This window comes from Pleurodeles waltl, chromosome 3_1 (genome assembly GCF_031143425.1).
Source record: "Pleurodeles waltl isolate 20211129_DDA chromosome 3_1, aPleWal1.hap1.20221129, whole genome shotgun sequence".
Taxonomy (NCBI): Eukaryota; Metazoa; Chordata; class Amphibia; order Caudata; family Salamandridae; genus Pleurodeles; species Pleurodeles waltl.
In genome coordinates, this window is record NC_090440.1 from 2,006,397,053 (window position 1) to 2,006,417,361 (window position 20,309).

At 45.6% G+C, this 20,309-nt stretch overlaps 1 protein-coding gene across 1 annotated transcript in view; it reads right to left on the reverse strand.

Annotated features, from left to right (window-relative positions):
- PPM1D (protein phosphatase, Mg2+/Mn2+ dependent 1D) overlaps positions 1-17,309 on the reverse strand; it is a 92,726-nt gene extending 75,417 nt beyond the window's left edge. Inside the window, exon 1 of the mRNA XM_069226457.1 lies at positions 17,231-17,309. Within this exon, the coding sequence (XP_069082558.1) occupies positions 17,231-17,242 (12 nt within the window). The 5' untranslated portion in view covers positions 17,243-17,309. The remainder of the gene's footprint in view (positions 1-17,230) is intronic.
- Positions 17,310-20,309: the final 3,000 nt, after the last annotated feature.

Below are 20,309 nucleotides of genomic sequence, written 5' to 3' on the forward strand. Positions count from 1 at the left end.
GCCCTTTTCCTAGCTGCTCCTACAACGACAGAATCTGGTGGCAGCTGCGAAGTTATGAAAATAGGGTCTGTAGGAGGCGCTTTATACTTTTTTTCCACCCTTGGTGTGATTGCCCTACTCTTGACCGGCTCCTTAAAGATGTCTTTTGCGTGCCGATGCATACCAGGGAGCATAGGCAGGCTTTGGTAGGAGCTGTGGGTGGCAGAGAAGGTGTTGAATAGAAAGTCATCCTCGACTTGTTCTGAGTGGAGGCTTACATTGTGGAATTGTGCTGCTCTAGCCACCACCTGAGAATATGCAGTACTGTCCTCTGGTGGTGATGGCTTTGTAGGGTATGCCTCCGGACTGTTATCTGACACAGGGGCGTCGTATAAGTCCCATGCGTCCTGATCCTGGTCACCTTGGCTCATGGTGGTGTGAGCCGGGGAATGTGATGGAGTTTGTGCTGGCGAGACGTGAATTATAGGTGGAGGAGAGGGTGGCGGAGTAACCCTTTTCACCATTTTTGTTTGTGGTGTTTGGTCAGTTTGAAATTCCAGTCTTCTCTTTCTCCTAATAGGGGGAAGGGTGCTTCTCTTTCCTGTCCCCTGCTGTATAAAAATACGTTTCTGCGTATGGTCTACATCAGTGGATTGCAGGTCTTCCTCAAACCTATGCTTTCGCATTTGGGAGGTCATTGATTGCTCTTCGGTACAAGAGCCTGAAACTGGGTCGGTTGCAGGTTGTTTCGGCACCGAAACCCTGTCTGCATCTTTTTTCGGCTCCGAGGTGGCTTTTTTCTTTTTCGGAGTCGAAACATCTCGGCGTCGATCTTCATCGGTGCCGCTGTCTCGGCGTCGAGCCGTGTCTACACCGCTATCTCGGTGTCGATGTATGTCTCCAGCACTTTCTCGGTCCCGAGAAGGCTGCGTGCCGGTGTCTCGACCGGAGTCGGACGGTCTCGGCACTGATTGGGCCTTTTTCGGTGCCGACGGTCGGTCACCGAATTTATGGGTGGAGCCATGGCCTGGTGGCAGTGGCGTCCCCTGGGCCTGGACAATCTTCTTATGCGTGGTTTTCGACGTCTTACTCACGGTTCGTGGATCGTCGAATTCCTCGGAGTCCGATTCGTGTATCGAAAAGGTTTCTTCCTCTTCCTGTACCTCGAACTCTCGGTGCGCTGTCGGCGTGGACGCCATTTGAAGTCTTCTGGCTCGACGGTCTCGGAGTGTTTTTCGGGACCAGAACGCACGACAGGCCTCGCAAGTGTCTTCACCGTGCTCAGGTGACAGGCACAGGTTACAGACCAAGTGTTGGTCTGAATAGGGGTATTTTTTGTGGCATTTGGGACAGAAACGGAACGGGGTCCGTTCCATCGGCGTTCTTCTACACGCGGTCGGGCCGAGTAGGCCCCGACGGGGATCGAAAACTACCCCGAAGGGCTCCGGAGCTCTTCGATCTTCGATGCGGTGTTGATTCTAACTACGCCAATCCCGAACGCAACAATACCGACAAAAATCTTCCGAAATTTAGCTGTTTTTCCGTTCCGAAACTCGGAGCGACAGGAACACGTCCGAACCCAATGACGGAAAAAAAACAATCGAAGATGGAGTCGACGCCCATGCGCAATGGAGACAAAAGGAGGAGTCACTCGGTCCCGTGACTCGAAAGACTTCTTCGAAGAAAAACAACTTGTAACACTCCGACCCAACACCAGATGGCGAGCTATGCAAAACATGCGTATCTACAGCGACAGATGCCATCGAACACTTATTTTTCACTGGTTGTGGTTTTTAGGTATATATATATATATTTATTTTGTTCTGCTAATTCGCCTGCTGAGGTTTATCCACTCACTCCTTTATTATTCTGGTCTCTGGTTCTATATATTATTATTTTGGCTCAATGGAGCGACCAGGATGCAGGGTTCTACCCTGATGATACTGACAACCAACTGGAGTTAAATCTGGTTGAGGCACTAGATTCCAGGGTGCAACAGTCGGTGAATGATGCTCTAGCAAGAGCTTTGGGCCCCTTCTCAGGTCAATTATTAGATTATGCCCAAACGCAGGGCTGGATGACCGGGGACCCCACCCCTTCCTCGGAGGACACTGCTACACCTGTCCCTACAAAATCCAAGTCAAAATCTAAGAACATTTCAAAGGAGGACCCTGTTGGAGAATTACATGCTGACATGTTTGACAAGTTACGCAGAAAGAGAAGCGCAGAGCATAATTATAGCTCCCATCGTAATTCCTCTTCTTCGGAAGACTCAGATGATCCAGATTCAGACGACATTACCACCCCTAACCTTAGTAAAAAAATCAGAAACTACTTCCACTACGCCTCAAATTTAAGATTTTAATCCTTCAGAGATTATACACCCTAGATCGTCGAGTTGGCGCCCAACTCCTGAGGTAGCTCTCTATGTTCACACGAACTTAAGGAAGAGTTTTGATAAAGAGGTGCGTTCCAGACTCAAGGCGGAATGCCCCAGGCCTGAGCTAGATAATAATGTAGCAGAAACTCCCGAGATTGACCCCACTATGATTACCTTCATGAAGAAGTACGCAAAAGATCCTAAGAAGGGTCTCGACAGATGCTGGCGCCTCTGCCAAGACAAATTATTAGACATGGCAGGCCCATTAACAAAAATCTTAGATTTGGCTACCACTTCCAAGGAATCAAACACCCCAGTGAACACTGATGTTTTATTGGGATGGGCCCAGAGAGTAGAATGCCTTTTAGGCAACACAAATTGTGCTATTTCCACTGAGCGCAGGAAATCCATACTGATGCGAATGGACCCTAAACTAGTAGACTTGGCTGCCTCCGAAGCGGGACCAGCAGCTGAAGGTCTCCTCTTTGGCTCATTCTTCATAAAGGAATTGGCCAAATTTTGCTCTACTTTTTCGACACTGGACAAGGCCCAACTGTCCCTTAAAAAAGTTTTTAGAAGGGGCCTTTTTATCAGGGCTGGGCGTTACGGCGGACGAATGCCCGGCCGAGGTGGCTTTGTCAGTCCCCAAAATTACTACCCGAGGGGTAGAGGTAACTGGTCTGGAGATCAAGCAGACACCACGTTCTATCCCTCACGGCCCCGTAGAGGAAGACCCAGGTTCCGCAGAGGGTACCGTAGGAGCCAGCAAGGAGCTATACAAGACGCCTCCTTTACCGGTAAGAATTATTCTACATTCACAAGTCATTCTAGGGGGAAGAGTCAGTCTGTTTGTACACAAATGGAGGGAGATTTCAGGAGATCCTTGGGTTATTCAGACAGTGTCGAGATTTCACCTGGAGTTCCTCAACACTCCGTTTCAGCATGCCCCTCCGATAAACAAGTGTTTTTCCCAATCAAATCAGAATTTTATAGATATAGAGGTACAAGCGTTGTTAGACAAAGGTGCAGTAACATTTTCAACCCGCACCCTACCGGTTTCTGCAATCCTATTTTTGTGGTAGACAAAAAAGGAGGTGGTCATCGGTTAGTATTAAATCTGAAGGACTTCAATTCTTGGATTGTTTACAGACACTTCAAGATGGAAGGGATCCACATGTTGCGAGACATCCTTCTAGAAGGGGATTGGATGGTTCGCTTAGATCTGAAGGATGCGTACCTCTCAATCCCGATTTTTGTCCCCCACAGGAAGTATCTTCAGTTCCAGTGGAAGGGGTATTGCCTAGAATTCACGGCTCTCCCATTCGGCCTATCCTCGGCCCCTTGGTGCTTCACAAAGCTTTTGAGACCATTAGTGGAATGGCTGAGAACCAAGGGGGTTCGTCTTATCATATACCTGGACGACATCTTACTGATGGCGCAAGATGCAACGACGTTGCTGACACATCTGAATTGGACAATCACTTTACTACAGGAATTAGGTTTCCTTATCAATGCGCAGAAGTCATTGTTGAAACCATCCCAAACAATAGAATTCTTGGGTTTCAAGATAGATTCCATTCTCTCCCTCTTGATACTTCCAGCTGCAAAAATTCGCAATATCAAAAGAGAATTGAGAGCGGCATTACTCAGGCCGAATATTTCTCTAAGGAGCATTGCTCGATTGGTGGGACTATTAGCCTCCTCCATTCAAGCAATATTTCCTGCCCCCTTACACTATCGTGCCCTCCAGCGATTGAAGATTCAATATTTGAGGCAAGGTCTGAGTTACTCGGCCCTTGTTCCTCTGACTTCAGAGGTCAAAGAGGAAATTCAGTGGTGGCTTCACCACATGGAAGCATGGAATGGCAGGGCCATTTTCGGATCTCACCCAGAGGTGGTCATAGAATCGGACGCCAGCCAGTGGGGCTGGGGAGCTCGTTGCGGCTCAATGACGACAGGGGGTCGTTGGTCATCAACAGAGAAAGATTTGCACATAAATTGCTTAGAACTCTTGGCGGGGTCGTTCGCAATAAAGAGTTTATCCCCGATCAGGACAGATTGTTGCATTCTTCTGAGAATGGACAATATTTCGGCAACGGATGCTTTTCTACAGAATTGGAGCTCGTTCCAGTGCTATGCATTCCCTCCATTCCTATTGATACCCAGAGTCTTGGCTCAAGTGAGGAGACAGAAGGTAGAATTGATTTTAGTAACCCCGTTGTGGAGGTCTCAGCCGTGGTTCCCTATTGCCCTTCAATTAGCATGTGCTCCTCCACTGCTCATTCCTCCTCGTCGGGACATCTTACTCAGTCCGGAGGGCCATCAACATCCCTTAATTGTCTCGGGGACTAACTCTGATGGCTTGGAGGGTTTCAGGGCAAGATAGAAAGCCCCGGGAATTTCGCAACAGGCTGAAGGTTTTATCAAGCGAGCATGGGCAAAGAGTACCCACAAGAGATATGCTTCGGCATGGCGTAAATGGGTTAGTTGGTGCAATGGAAGAGACCTTAATCCCATGGGGTCAGGTATTGATATGATTATTAATTTCCTGGCTGAGTTAGCCTCTTCAGGTTTGGCTTATAGGACAATCAATTTTAGATCAGCAATTTCTTCAGGACATCCACCTATTGATGGCAAACAGGTAGGTGAACATCCGCTAGTATGTAAACTGTTGAGGGGTATCAGATTTTCGAATCCTCCTCAGCCTAAGTACTCTGTACTTTGGGATGTGAATATTGTGTTGAGATTTCTGGATTCTTGGCCCAGTAACAAATACTTGTCTCGGAAACAATTGTCAGCTAAATTAACTATGTTACTATGTTTAGTCTCATGCAAGAGAGTCTCAGATGTGAGAGCCCTAGATCTATTGGGGAGACTTTATTCTCCGGAGGGAGTAACCTTTATTATCTCCAGAAGAACCAAGAACAATTGCAGGTCAGTTACGTACCCTTGTTTTCCAGATAATTCAAAATTATGTGTGGTACAATGTCTTAAAGATTATTAAATATCTACAGAAGAACAGACAGGACATGAATGGGCAAGTATTAATTGCACTTCCGAAACCCTTGAAACCTGTTGCTTCGGCCACTATGGCGAGATGGTTAAGATGGCTTATGAACGAAGCAGGCATTGATACTAGCCATTTTGGAGCTCATTCAGTAAGAGGAGCAATGGCATCTAAGTCTTTTACGTTAGGTTCCAGTTTAACGGATATTATGAAATCTGCAGACTGTTTGTCTGAAAGTACTTTTCGTAAGTTTTATTTTAAACCCGTTTTGGATGTGGCCTCTGTGGTTATGGGTCAGCTTTGAACTAGCATAATCCGAGCCTCCGGTCCTGATATAGAATGAAAATTTTTCTAGCTTACGCGTTAAGAATTTTCAATTCTATTAAGGACACGGAGGCGAGGATTATCCCACCCTTTTATGAATATTAATAATTTTATTACTCTTGAAAATCTTAATTCATTGTTACCCTCCCACGTTTATAGAGTGTATTAAGATGTGAAAGATTTTAAAATGGTTTGTACCATTAGTTTGAAAATATTACCGGCTGGTTTTTTATTATTATTTCTTAGGAACGGATCACAAGAATTCCGAAGTTCTTTCCATCCAGATGTCTACGTTCTTGGAAAACCGACTTGTTCAGTCTGGTCTCCTTCGTTGGTTTCTTCCTTCCTAGATGAGAGTTGGTATCATCTAAAGACTTTGAGGTCGTGAGAAAGGAATTTACTGTTTTCGGTTGAAGCAAAGAAAGAGGATATGACGTTCGAGGTTAAGGACTTTATGGACTAAGGTCACTATGGCTGATTGGTGCATGTGACTTATACACTAGAGCACTTTGGGAAATGTTTTTTTGTTTAAATGTGTTTTAATTGGCTGCTGTGAATTTCTCAGTAAAGAAAGAGAAAGCATAATCCTTGCCTCCGTGTCCTTAATAGAATTGAAAATTCTTAACGCGTAAGCTAGAAAATATTTCATTCTCTCTCTCTCTTTGGTCCTGGTCAGCACGCAGTGTGAAAACGAAACACTGCCGAAATCACACCACCGTGGCCGACCGAGCTCCCGTTGATGTTTTCTGTGCCCCCACCCCCCACACTTGGAGCGAGACACCCCTGCTTCAGGGGTCTGATTTCAACAATACATCGGACATACTCATGCATCTCTTCAGACACCTGCCCAGGTGGTTAAGGGCCCTCTGGAGCAAACAGGCATGCAAGGTGCTGCAGAAACTTTCTCCCAGTAATTAGCCCTGTGTGGCTTTAACAGCTGGTTTGGAGATCCCCTACTTATCCCTGTTAATACCTTCTATACTACCTGGTATCACCAGGCCTGCCTTCAGACGCAGGTACTCCCAGGAGATGCTGCCCTCTCACTGTGCGCCTCCTGCTTAAAGAAAGCATTATGATTGACACTGAAGATACCTACACGGAGGAGGAACAGATGACTTACCTCCCCATATATGATAATTTTTGCAGGATTATGGATGCCTCGATCTGGTGGCCTCCCTGGAGCAGAAACTTATGCAGGAAAACTGCCAATGCATTCCCGACCACCCAAAGCGGGAAAATTCGGGGCCTAAACTTGCCCTACCTCTGGGACCAGCCAACCCCCCTTCACCATATAACCCAAGACATAAGAGGGCCCTTCACGCGGGCAACAACTTGGAAACATTTGACCACATGAAAAGGCCTTTATGGCACACACTCTCCTGACAGGATTGGATGCCTTGGTACCAGTGGCTTCAGGGGTGCAATTCCTTCCTCCCTCCCTCTCCAGCCCCAGACTCTTCCCTCTCCCCTGGATACAGATTCTCCATCCACGGATGGAAACAGGACACAGGGTCTCATCCCTTGTGCCCTTTCCCCAAAGCTCAGGCCCCTGAGCCCCCAGCCAAAGACCCTCCTCAAAGGGAATCGGACATGCTCGACCTGAACCTCCTGTTACACCCCCTTTCGGCTGAATGGACGCCAGCACACAAGGTAGCAACTTATGCTACGGGATGCCTGTACAAGTGGTTTGACAAAGTAGCTATGACCACCTCCCACCAAAATTGATGAATGCATGGCCACCTTCCTGGAAATATCTATGTGTGACCCGAAAAAAAATAAAAAATTGATCTATAGGACAAGCTTCTGGATAGCTCAGGTCCTTTGACTCGTATCCTAGACATTGTGGAGGATGCCAAAGCCTCCAGCACACTTATCTTCCCAGATGTCCTGTCCGACTAGGCCCAAAGAGCCCTCATCTTCCTAGGAAACACAAACTGCACCATCTCCACGGAAAGGCGCCGTTCACTCCTCAAATATTGACCCCAAAATGGGTGACCTCGCCACATCCGAGGCGAAAGAGGTTTGTTTGGTCATCCATTTGTTAGCGAGCTGGACAAATTGTGCAGACCTTTACATCGATAGACAAGGTTCTACGTAGCTTTAAGCCACGGGATTGTCTCCGGGGCTGGTGGCACTCAGTTGGTCACTTGCAATCCCAGGCCCTTGGCTTCGCAAAAAATACTAGCACGCCTCAAAATGTGGATCCTTCTACCCGTCCGGACCCTATCCCAGGCACAGAGGATCACGGAGCAGCCACAGGGGCCAAACGGTACAGGTGTTCCAGAGTTTTTTTTACTAACCCACTCAATGCAGGCCCCCCCACCCCTCCTCCTCCTCTAGTGTTTTCAGCATCAGACATGGCTCTGGTGGATGTGGAGGTGGCCGAACTACTGCACAAAGGTGCGATCATGGAGACTCGTCCCCCATCCAGAAGGTTTCATCAGCAATATTTTTATGATGGACAAGGGCGACAGCAGTCAACAGCCAGTAATCAACTTGAAGGAATTCAAAGAGTGACTGATCTAACACCAGTTAAAGGGGATCCATTCCATCCAGGACATCCTTCAACTAAATGACTGGATGGTGCGTCTGGACCTAAAGGAGGCCCTATTTAACAGTACCAATCTTTGTCCCCCCCCACTGCCACGTTCTCCAAGTCCAATGGAGGGGGCAGACAACCCTCCATTTTAGCCTCTCATCTGCGCCCCCTCGTGCTTCAACAAGGTGATGCGCCCTATAGTGGAATTTCTCCTAGCTAGCGCCCGTCTCCTTGTCTGCCTGGATGATCTCCTCTCTATGGGGCAATGCCCCTAGATTCTGTTGTCACACCTGCATACGTCGATCCTGGAGTCGCTTGGGCTCAGCGTCAACGGGCAGAAATCCATCCTTACCTCTATCCAGTCCCTGGTGTTCCCAGGCTTTGTAGTGCATTCGGTACAGGCCATTCTCAGCCTTCCCTCACAGAAAGTCAACAAGATCAGACCTGAGCAGAATGGTGACCAAACCTTCCACCTACCTCCAGCAGACTGCCAGGGTTGTGGGCCTATTGTCCTCCATTCAGGCCATATTCCCAAGCCCTCTCCACTACCAAGCCCTGCAGGGTCTCAAAGCGGACCATCTCAGGAAGGGACTTACATACCACAAGTGGGCCCCTCTGTCAGTGGAAGCACGCAAGGATACAATGGTGACTCGCCCACATGGAGGTCTTGAATGGCCGGGAGATTTTCGGCTCCTCCCCTTACCTGGTTATCAAATCTGATGCCAGCGGTTCGGGTTGGAAAGCAACCTGTGAACCCTTTACCACCAAAGGACAATGGTCATCTCAAGTACGGTGTAGGAAGTTGGCTCTGTATGTGCTATTTCAAAGTAAGGAATAGCATGCACAGAGTCCAAGGGTTCCCCTTAGAGGTAAAATAGTGGTAAAAATAGATAATACTAATGCTCTATTTTGTGCTAGTGTGGTCGAGCAGTAGGCTTATCCAAGGAGTAGTGTTAAGCATTTGTTGTACATACACATAGACAATAAATGAGGTACACACACTCAGAGACAAATCCAGCCAATAGGTTTTGTTATAGAAAAATATATTTTCTTAGTTTATTTTAAGAACCACAGGTTCAAATTTAACATGTAATATCTTGTTTGAAAGGTATTGCAGGTAAGTACATTAGGAACTTTGAATCATTTCAATTGCATGTATACTTTTCAAGTTATTCACAAATAGCTATTTCAAAAGTGGACACAGTGCAATTTTCACAGTTCCTGGGGGAGGTAAGTTTTTGTTAGTTTTACCAGGTAAGTAAGACACTTACAGGGTTCAGTTCTTGGTCCAAGGTAGCCCACCGTTGGGGGTTCAGAGCAACCCCAAAGTCACCACACCAGCAGCTCAGGGCCGGTCAGGTGCAGAGTTCAAAGTGGTGCCCAAAACGCATAGGCTAGAATGGAGAGAAGGGGGTGCCCCGGTTCCGGTCTGCTTGCAGGTAAGTACCCGCGTCTTCGGAGGGCAGACCAGGGGGGTTTTGTAGGGCACCGGGGGGGGGACACAAGCCCACACAGAAATTTCACCCTCAGCAGCGCGGGGGCGGCCGGGTGCAGTGTAGAAACAAGCGTCGGGTTTTCAATGTTAGTCTATGAGAGATCAAGGGATCTCTTTAGCGCTGCAGGCAGGCAAGGGGGGACTCCTGGGGGTCACTTCTCCAGTGAAAGTCCGGTCCTTCAGGTCCTGGGGGCTGCGGGTGCAGGGTCTTTTCCAGGCGTCGGGACTTAGGTTTCAGAGAGTCGCGGTCAGGGGAAGCCTCGGGATTCCCTCTGCAGGCGGCGCTGTGGGGGCTCAGGGGGGACAGGTTTTGGTACTCACAGTCGTAGAGTAGTCCGGGGGTCCTCCCTGAGGTGTTGGTTCTCCACCAGCCGAGTCGGGGTCGCCGGGTGCAGTGTTGCAAGTCTCACGCTTCTTGCAGGGAGTTGCAGGGTTCTTTAAAGCTGCTTCTGGAAACAAAGTTGCAGTCTTTTTGGAGCAGGTCCGCTGTCCTCGGGAGTTTCTTGTCGTCGTCGAAGCAGGGCAGTCCTCAGAGGATTCAGAGGTCGCTGGTCCCTTTGGAAGGCGTCGCTGGAGCAGAGTTCTTTGGAAGGCAGGAGACAGGCCGGTGAGTTTCTGGAGCCAAGGCAGTTGTCGTCTTCTGGTCTTCCTCTGCAGGGGTTTTCAGCTAGGCAGTCCTTCTTGTAGTTGCAGGAATCTGATTTTCTAGGGTTCAGGGTAGCCCTTAAATACTAAATTTAAGGGCGTGTTTAGGTCTGGGGGGTTAGTAGCCAATGGCTACTAGCCCTGAGGGTGGGTACACCCTCTTTGTGCCTCCTCCCAAGGGGAGGGGGTCACAATCCTAACCCTATTGGGGGAATCCTCCATCTGCAAGATGGAGGATTTCTAAAAGTTAGAGTCACCTCAGCTCAGGACACCTTAGGGGCTGTCCTGACTGGCCAGTGACTCCTCCTTGTTGCTTTCTTTGTTCCCTCCAGCCTTGCCGCCAAAAGTGGGGGCCGTGGCCGGAGGGGGCGGGCAACTCCACTAAGCTGGAGTGCCCTGCTTGGCTGTGACAAAGGGGTGAGCCTTTGAGGCTCACCGCCAGGTGTTACAGCTCCTGCCTGGGGGAGGTGTTAGCATCTCCACCCAGTGCAGGCTTTGTTACTGGCCTCAGAGTGACAAAGGCACTCTCCCCATGAGGGTAGCAACATGTCTAGTGTGGCAGGCTGCTGGAACTAGTCAGCCTACACAGACAGTCGGTTAAGTTTCAGGGGGCACCTCTAAGGTGCCCTCTGGGGTGTATTTTGCAATAAAATGTACACTGGCATCAGTGTGCATTTATTGTGCTGAGAAGTTTGATACCAAACTTCCCAGTTTTCAGTGTAGCCATTATGGTGCTGTGGAGTTCGTGTTTGACAAACTCCCAGACCATATACTCTTATGGCTACCCTGCACTTACAATGTCTAAGGTTTTGTTTAGACACTGTAGGGGTACCATGCTCATGCAGTGGTACCCTCACCTATGGTATAGTGCACCCTGCCTTAGGGCTGTAAGGCCTGCTAGAGGGGTGACTGACCTATACTTGCATAGGCAGTGAGAGGCTGGCATGGCACCCTGAGGGGAGTGCCATGTCGACTTACTCGTTTTGTTCTCACTAGCACACACAAGCTGGCAAGCAGTGTGTCTGTGCTGAGTGAGAGGTCTCCAGGGTGGCATAAGTCATGCTGCAGCCCTCAGAGACCTTCCTTGGCATCAGGGCCCTTGGTACTAGAAGTACCAGTTACAAGGGACTTATCTGGATGCCAGGGTCTGCCAATTGTGGATACAAAAGTACAGGTTAGGGAAAGAACACTGGTGCTGGGGCCTGGTTAGCAGGCCTCAGCACACTTTCAATTGAAAACATAGCATCAGCAAAGGCAAAAAGTCAGGGGGCAACCATGCCAAGGAGGCATTTCCTTACATACGGTCAATGAAACACCATCTGCCTTGAGCTCCTCACAGGCTCATTCTGGGTCCAGTGTTGGCCCAAATCTTGGGCAAAGTGATATGACCTCCTAAAAATGGACAATGTCGCAGCAGTGCAGTACATGAACAATCTTGGAGGTACTTGCGCCAAAGCTCTGCCTGAGCTGGAGAGGCCCTTATGGGAGTATTGCCTTGCGAACCAGATTTCAGCGACGGTGGAGCACCTCCTGAGGCAATCCAACTAAAGTGACCAACTGGCACTCCAGACATCGGAGGGACGCGAGTCTCTGGCAGATGCACCCTCTTCTCTTCCATGCTCTCCAGGGCCCTTGGGGTCCTTGCTTGGTAGATCTTTGCCTCTCAGCTCGATCATCAGATCTCCAGATACTTCAGCTGGAGACTGGACCCGGGAACAACCGCCATGGATACATTGCTGCAGGACTGGCACCTGAAGCAGGAATGTGAGTCCCCCCCCCCCCCCCCCCTAAAAGTTGCAAACCCGGTGGCTGTGTCTGTGCAAACTTGTGGTGACACTTCAGGCAGAAAAGGAATGGTGTGTTCTCCATCCCAGATCAAACAGTAAGACCCTTGTTCGAGACGTCTCTCTTTTTCAAAGAAAAGAACGAAAAATCTGCCTAATTAGTCTTGTCCATATGGCCTTCTTTGACTTCTGTTTTTTCGGCTACCTTCTGAAAAGGAGCAAAACCTCCTCCTTGTTCTAATACTCTTCAAGTTTGGAAATCTTCCCGCTGCTTCCAGACCCAACGGAGGAAGAAAAAGAAAAAAAGTCTGAAAAGGGCGATCAAAAGGAAGGCTTCAGGGGAGGGTGTAAGATGTCACAAGAGGATGCCTAAGCATCAAATGGTGGAAGTCGCCAATGCCCAAAAAAACCACACACAAAAAAAAAAACAAGACCGTAGGACTACTACTAAACACAAGACCCAGCTACTAGATGGAAGAATAGTAGACCCAACCACTAGATGGAGGAATAATGCAGAGCATGTGAATCTATAAAAGATTCACACTGCAAATCGGATTTTTTTTTTTTTTTTTTTTTTTTTTAAGATGAAGAGTTGCTTGGTGGACTGGATCATGAGAGTGCGTCTTTCAGCACATTTGTATTGTTGTAGCCATTCAAACTGTATTCATTAAATGGTAGTACTATTGGTTTGGTTGGCAACAAAATACCAATAGTTTTAGTTTGCACTGGGGTAACCCCAGGTCTTACCAGTATCAATTGTGATTGTTGTTAGAATACTTTACCAAGCAGCAACACTTTCAACAGTAAGTCAAAAGCCAAAAATTCCCAAAGTTCTTGTTTGAAAAGGCAGTTGAAATGTTGTTGACCTTAGACAGCCCTGTCCACAAACGCTGTCCCCTTTTGTATCTGCCATAATTCAGCAAGTTCTACTGAAATGTTCGTTCTGAGAAAGGAAAGTAAGGATAATGTTACTTTAAACAATCTGTAGCTTGTTGTGCTGTAAATTCACATTTTGTGCATACTCATGATAACTAGTGTTTGGCTTGGGCATTTACAAGCTAATTTTCTGAGAAAATAAGTCACATGATGCACTGTCACGTCCCCCTTTTTTTTTTTATAATGCACATGTGCACTCACTACTTTTTAGACTATTTTGCACAATAGATTTTTTTGCAGTGAGTGAAGCTTGGAGTACCATATGTATTGTGCAGGCAGTGTTAACTGGGCGATAAAGGAAGAGATATGCAATGATCACAAGCTTCCAAGGAGGAGGGAGCGCGCTTATAAATCTACATCACTACACACTAGAATAGATGCTTACAGGGGAAGAAGTATTTTTAGTTCGTAGTACTAAAACCTGTAGATACAAATGCTCTGCACAAACATTAAAGCAGTGCCCTCCGTAAACAACTGCTAACAAGTAGAAGATGGAGATGTCTAGAACAAAGTCCTTAAAACTAACCGCAGCCTGATGGCAGCTTAAGATATCTATATTAGTTGTGCCTCACAAAAGTGTATGGCCATCACCAGGTGGCTGCTTTGTAGCTATCAGCAAGCAGGATTTTCCTTAAAATGGCTGCCTCTTTCTTACAGGTGGAGGGCACCCTATGCAGAACAGTAGGGCTCTTAACTGTGTGGCTGCAAGTCTGGATGCACTTAACTATCTAGCTACACCGGTCTTTTGGAGGGAAGGGGGGGGGGGCGGTGGTAACCCTCGCAAGGTTTCACAAAGGCAAAGAGCTGGTGGCGTTTACAAAATGGCTAGGTCCAGTGTATGTAAAATATAAGAGCACTTTTTAACATCTAACATGTTTAGAGCTCTTTCGGCTACTGAATCTGGCTGCAGAAAGATGACATGGAGCTCTTTCTGATAGAGGTGATAAGATGACATCACACTGTAGGGAGAAATTTAGGATTGGCCCTGAAAATAAGCCCATCTTTGTGAAACTGAAAGACTTTTTTGAAAGTTAAGTGCTTGAAGCTCCTAAAGCGCGTGAGGTAAATTCTAGCCAGTAGAAAGTCAATCTTCCAGTAAAGTAACTGTAGGGGGCATGCTGTAAAGTTCAACAGGTGGTCCCATGAGCCTTATTAGGACTACGTTAAGGTTCCATACAGGGGGGGGGGGGGGGGGGGGGGGGGGGGCAAGATGTATTCTGGAAGGTATGACCCACCTAAGACCCTCCACGAAATCCTCAACTATTGGGGTTCTAAAAAGAGATGACTTACCTGTTTTGCAGGTTAACTACTACAGCAGCTAAGCAAAGGCGTATTGGTGTATAGGCTGAGGTCTGACTTTTACAGCTGAAAACTTTTTTGGCATCCAGTCTGGCGCCCGGAGAGAATTTTTAAGTAAGTAATCTGCGGCTAGTTGTCTATCAGATTGGGCCATGAAGTAGACCTCAGCACAAGTCTCATGCATTCCTTGGGGTGGTTTAGATTTGTTAGATGTCAGGTGTCAGATCGCTAAGTTTAGCTGTCTGGGGTCTTACGTTGGCCTGTGTGTGAGAAGTTGAAGCCAGAGCTGGAGCCTCCCCACAGGGCTGATGGACATCGCCAGGAGCAGGGCTGCCTGGTTCATGTGGAAGCCACCAGGATGAGCGTCAGGAATGCTCGTCTCATGTTCCTCATCACGTACAGGGGGTGAGGGAGAAGAGGGAAAGAAAGCATAGGCAAACATCAGTGATCAGCTCATCAATACTGAACTGCCCGTGGACTGGAGAGATATTTGTTCTTTTGTGTATTTAGGGGTCGACGAGTAGGATCCACCTTCGCTGGAAGAACCTGTGCGTTTTCTGCTCTCATCAGGATGGGGAATGTCACATGTGGATTGGACAGAGGCTCTTGTGGGCAGTGTCAACAATCAAGGAGTGAAGCTAGAGGCTGAGGAACCTGTCCCATGATGTAATTAGAGCTGCTAGGTGCAGGTTTATATTTTCCCCTCAACCCTAGGTGTTACTAATCTAGCTTTTACTGGTTCCTTGAAATATTTCTGGGCCAAATTTAAGCATGCCTTTAAGCACTGGTAAGAAATAGACTGATTGTTTAGATTCAGAAAGAGTCTCCACTAGTACGTTCTCTTACTCCTGGATGACATGCACGTCAACTTTGTGCGTAGCACAAAAAGGTGGACCCTCATGGTAAGCTTTGATATCATCCAGTGGGGATGCCATAACCTGGTAGAGTCCAATTCAGGATTGCTCTGCGTGGTTGACTTTATAATCATCCCAAGCAGGATCAGTAGGCCCTGGTGCAAAGTACTGGTCTCACGGGTGGGTGGGATCATATAGACTGACTGAAAATTGAGGCATTCTGGACGAATGTCAATATTTGCCCTCATTGGCACCAAAGGGATCTTCTCTGGACGTTTGGAGGATGCCTGTTCATGCATTTTGCAGTAAGCTCAGCGCCCCCATTGGGGACCTTAAGATCTCAGAGCAAAAGCAGAGGCAGGGCTCACAGGTGGAGTCAAGCTCAATGAGAGATACAGGTTGCAGATGTGGTGTCTGACTACATATAGTCTGGTCTTCGGTAATAATGGTAGAGGTAGGACACAACCCCGGAAAGACATCGGGTGATCACTGGCATCTGTGGTGTCTAGAGTAGTTGTTTGAAAGTGTCTGGTGAAGGAGCACAACAGTCACTGGGATGCAGACTGTGCTTCGAATGGTGTCTAAATTGAACCACACCGCCCAAAAAACAAGAAAGCAACACCACAAGTTTAGAGCTCTCTCAGTTCATGCCCGAACCAGATGAGGAGACTAAACAATCTAAGATGGAGTCGGTGCTCACATGCATGGTGAACCAAGGAAAGAGTCACAGCATAGCCTCTGACCTGAACAAAGTCTTCTAAGAAAAAACAACTGGCAAACGTTCACATTTAACAGACATCAGAAAGATGCACAGAGAACACGTATATCTACAGCCTCACGTTACACACACTTTGTTTTATCTAGATTAGGGATGCCTTCACATTCGAGGTGGTGAAATATGTTTGCGCAGCTTAGGTCAAAGTAAATGGCAAGTTTGATGCCAAGGTGTAAATTACGTAGGGCGAGAAGAATCTTTGGCTGAAATGAAGGTTACAGCTAGAGGCATGTGACCATAGCTTCTTTAGTCCCCAACCTGGCTCTGTATATCAGCTTCCAAGTCCAAACGATCTGCATGGGAAAGTTTCCTCTTGGGATACCCTAAATAACAATTTCCCTGGGGATTTTTTCAGCATCCAAAAAGACTGCTTGTAATTTTAGCCATTTAAGTGCTGTTAATGATCTTCAAAGGCTTACCACATTTTTTCAAGGGTACCCTTTCATCAATGATGCAACCCACAAAGCGTTTTGCGAATGGAGCACTTGCTGTTAAAGTCTGCAAGTAAAAGGAAGCGCTAGGGGCAAATTAAAGTGGCCACTTTGAAAGTGTTAAAATGAACTGCCTTTACGAGAATTTCAATTTTTCTTGTTAGCTCCATTTTGGGAGCGAAAATGCCAACACACGGCTGTCAAGATCATCTTACGTAAGGTGCAGAGTGTTGATCTTCCACATAGACACTGCCCGGTCTGCAGTTTGTACATCCCTTACATTTCAGGAATTGTGTAGAGCAATCATGTCAAAGCATTCTGGAGATAGACGAAAGGATAGGTTGAATGAATAATTAAGATGTGGTAAAGTTGGCTGGTAGTAGTTAATCAAGTTTGGTCACGGGGACGAAAGCTGCTAAGAGGGAGATTTGCAATCTACATCACAATCAAAGAGACATTCTTGAGCACGAGATTCCCAAGAAACATATCTTGGAGCTGAAATGATCACTCGCCACAAACCTTTTGTAGGTTTAGGTGGAGTAAGGGCTGTGCAATGCAGGCTATAGAGCATCCACAAGTAATTTGTTTCACAAAAGAAGAACAGTTTACATTCACAGAGCACAATGTACCTAAGGAAATTACCTCACCATCTAACAGCATCAACAGAAACATGCTGTAGCCTCGCTAACAACCATTCAGCAACGGTAAACGTAACAAAAACATTCTGAATTGTAAATGAAGTGAAAAAAATGAAGTGTATGGAGAGCTCAGCTAATGATTACCTCACTCGACATGTAGTGAAAGAATCTGAAGATGGGGTCCGTGGGCAGGTCTAAGTTCCCATTCACTTACTGGCTGAAGGTGAAAAGAAAAAAAAATGATGTGGGTGAACTACTGTTTTAATGTGGTTGAGAAATTACTTTAGACCGAGGACTCCCTTTCAGGTGACTGTCAATATTCCAAAAAAAATGTATTTAAAAGGCAATTACAGCTGCTCAACTAGTTTTGGACAACAAGGTGACGCAGGTCACACCAGCTCAAAATGTATATACAGCCAAAAGTAACATGTAGAATTGTGATTTATAATATGTTAACTTCTCAACAACCTGAATGGTTGTGTGTACAGTTGGTTTAAGTAATCAAACCGAGAAATATACTGAACAGAACAACAACTTTCCACAGACAACTAAAAAGAACCATCAACTTTTTTATCCCACTGGAAAACAATTGTGGCAAACTAACAGAGGTAACAGCTAAAGTGCATGCTAGTTTTGAGACACACAAAAACCCATAAATCAGTTGGGTAAAGTAACAAAAGATGGAGTTTATAAAATAATACCAAGAGCTCATATAAGTGCAGAATACTGCTTCACATCATAAAATTAATTTAAATAAATAAATAAATTAAAAAAATTCTACTTAATTCACAAATAAACGTGGCTCTGTAAAGAGACAAATTAGAATAGACAGGAAGCCAGATATTTTACAATATGAAACTACATTGAATGTGCCTAAGGACTCCCACTCACCAAATTAAAAACCCCAAACCTTTCAAAATCAGTGCAGTGGATTATTATTTTTCGTGAAACTCAAACTGTGTTTCTAACTGAAGCCATTACAGTTTCTGGAGAAAGGTATATTGTCTGCATTAGTTGTCTCCGTGCAGTCTGAAAGAAGATTAGGATCTTGATATGCCAAAATTTCAGAAGCCATGTTGCCAAATTCAGTGACAACATTCTTAAACTGTTTGGGTATGTCATGATAATCGCCCAGAATATGTGAATCAGGTCAAACCACCAGCTCCAATAGGCCATCTTGAAGTTCAGTGTATGTCGGAAGTTTGTCACAGAGAGGCAAACAGGGAATATCTGAACCAGGTTTTTGGGCTGACATTTCCAAGCGATTTTCCATCATAAAACACAGAACCGTCATTTGTTACTTTCTGGAAATGCGAAAAGATTGAGTTCCCCTCCCCCATGACAAAAACATCTTCTACCACTTGCCAATTTAGTTCTGATTTGTGACGAGTTTGGGCATCCACTAAAATTTATCCAGCTGAGAAGACACTGCCGTCAATTTATTCTTTCACTGACAATTAAGAAGCTCAAAAGAAATGACATAACATTTTATAGACAAACCTACTGGGAGACACTGAATTTCAATAAATTACTGATAGGAAGGTGCCCTGGCTACAAAACAACCAGAGTAAAATAAGAAGAGGAAATGGCATGAAACATTTGCTCCATAAGGAGTGTTTCATAACATTACAGGTCTAAATCAAATATGCATGCCTTTATCGTGTTTACAACTGCCAAGATATTACTGCAGGATGTTGGGAGCACTTACAATTATATTTGTGAATAAATACAGATGATGTATTCTATTGTCACATTCAGGCTGACCAGGAATGGGCAGCTCCATAAAGGTACCAATAACTCCGGTACATACAATATGCACTAACATTTAAATTTCAAATGTAGGAGAGAGAATTATTTTACATGTTCAAGGGAGATTAGGTTGGTTGCTTAAAATATAAATACAGAAGGCATGACTGAGGACTACAAATACAGGTAAGCACTATTATAACCTCCATCATGGGGTCTTCGATATTTATAACTGCTATAATCCAAAAGCAGTGCGATATACAAATGTCAATTAACAAGGACTCTCCTGATCTGAGGTTACGAGTGATTACATCAAAGAACGTTTTAAGACCCAAGTTAAGTAATGGGTCACAAAAATAACACGTCAAGTAAGGTAAAAAGATTAATTTGCTGCTTCAGAATGAAAATACTGCAACCATCTTTCAAATTATCATATTACAAAGTATGACAACTATTTTTCTATATTACAAATTAAAACTCAAAGAAGAAAAGACAACATCTTGTTACATGCAGGAAAGGGACACACTATATATTTCCTATATCGACCAGTATTCACGTTCTATGTGACGCACATCAATTTGTAAATGTAGCACTTCATTACGAGTGATATTTTAGACTTCTTTAAAATTTGAAAGAACTTTGAGGAAAGTTTAAATGTCCTTACTGAAAAATTTCAGAACCCAGACTTAATCTCTAGATCAGTACAAATATTTTAACATGCAGCCTGGAAAACAAGGTTGTGTTCGTATGGCAAACTTCAATGTAATGGGCAGCAACCAGACAAACTGGCTTGGGGGCGGGCGAAAGGGGCTTAATCAGGACCTGAATAGGATAGATGTGTTCTCCACTCTTTAAAAAAAAAAAAAAAAAAAAAAAAAAAAAAAAAAACAAGCGTATGAGCTACTACACAACCCGAATGCATGCAGAAAACTCTGGAAATTAAGACCTAATTTAATGGAGAAGCATGTTAAAGGCATTCCAGCTATTTTGATCAGATCAGATCTCTCAGCAACATGGAACTGCTAAGTGGGATAAGCACTCCAAACTTTTGAGACGCAGAGAAAGTAGAACCAACGCTCTTCATTTGGGAGGAAAGCTGGGAAATGGCCGCGCCTCTAGAGTATGATAAGAGTTAAAGTACAAAGCTAACTGTCATATGTTGCATACTGGAGAACATATAAACCTGGATGTCCATTCGGGTCAGAAAGAAGACTGCACAAATGGTGGCTGGACTGTCCCTCTGTGGACGATATGAGGAAGGGGAACAGTCCATCTGAGTCAGAGTTCAGGGAATTTAGTAAAGGGTTTAAAGGAATGTCTTGTCACTAACACAGGCGGTGATATGAGCCAAAGAAAATCTCATTATTGCTCATGCTGAGCTAATGGTGATATCTGTACGAAAGGCAAAAAACATTTGTCACATTTCACATGGAATTGAAACCAGCATTTCAGTTGGCAGCAAAATTTCACAACTATG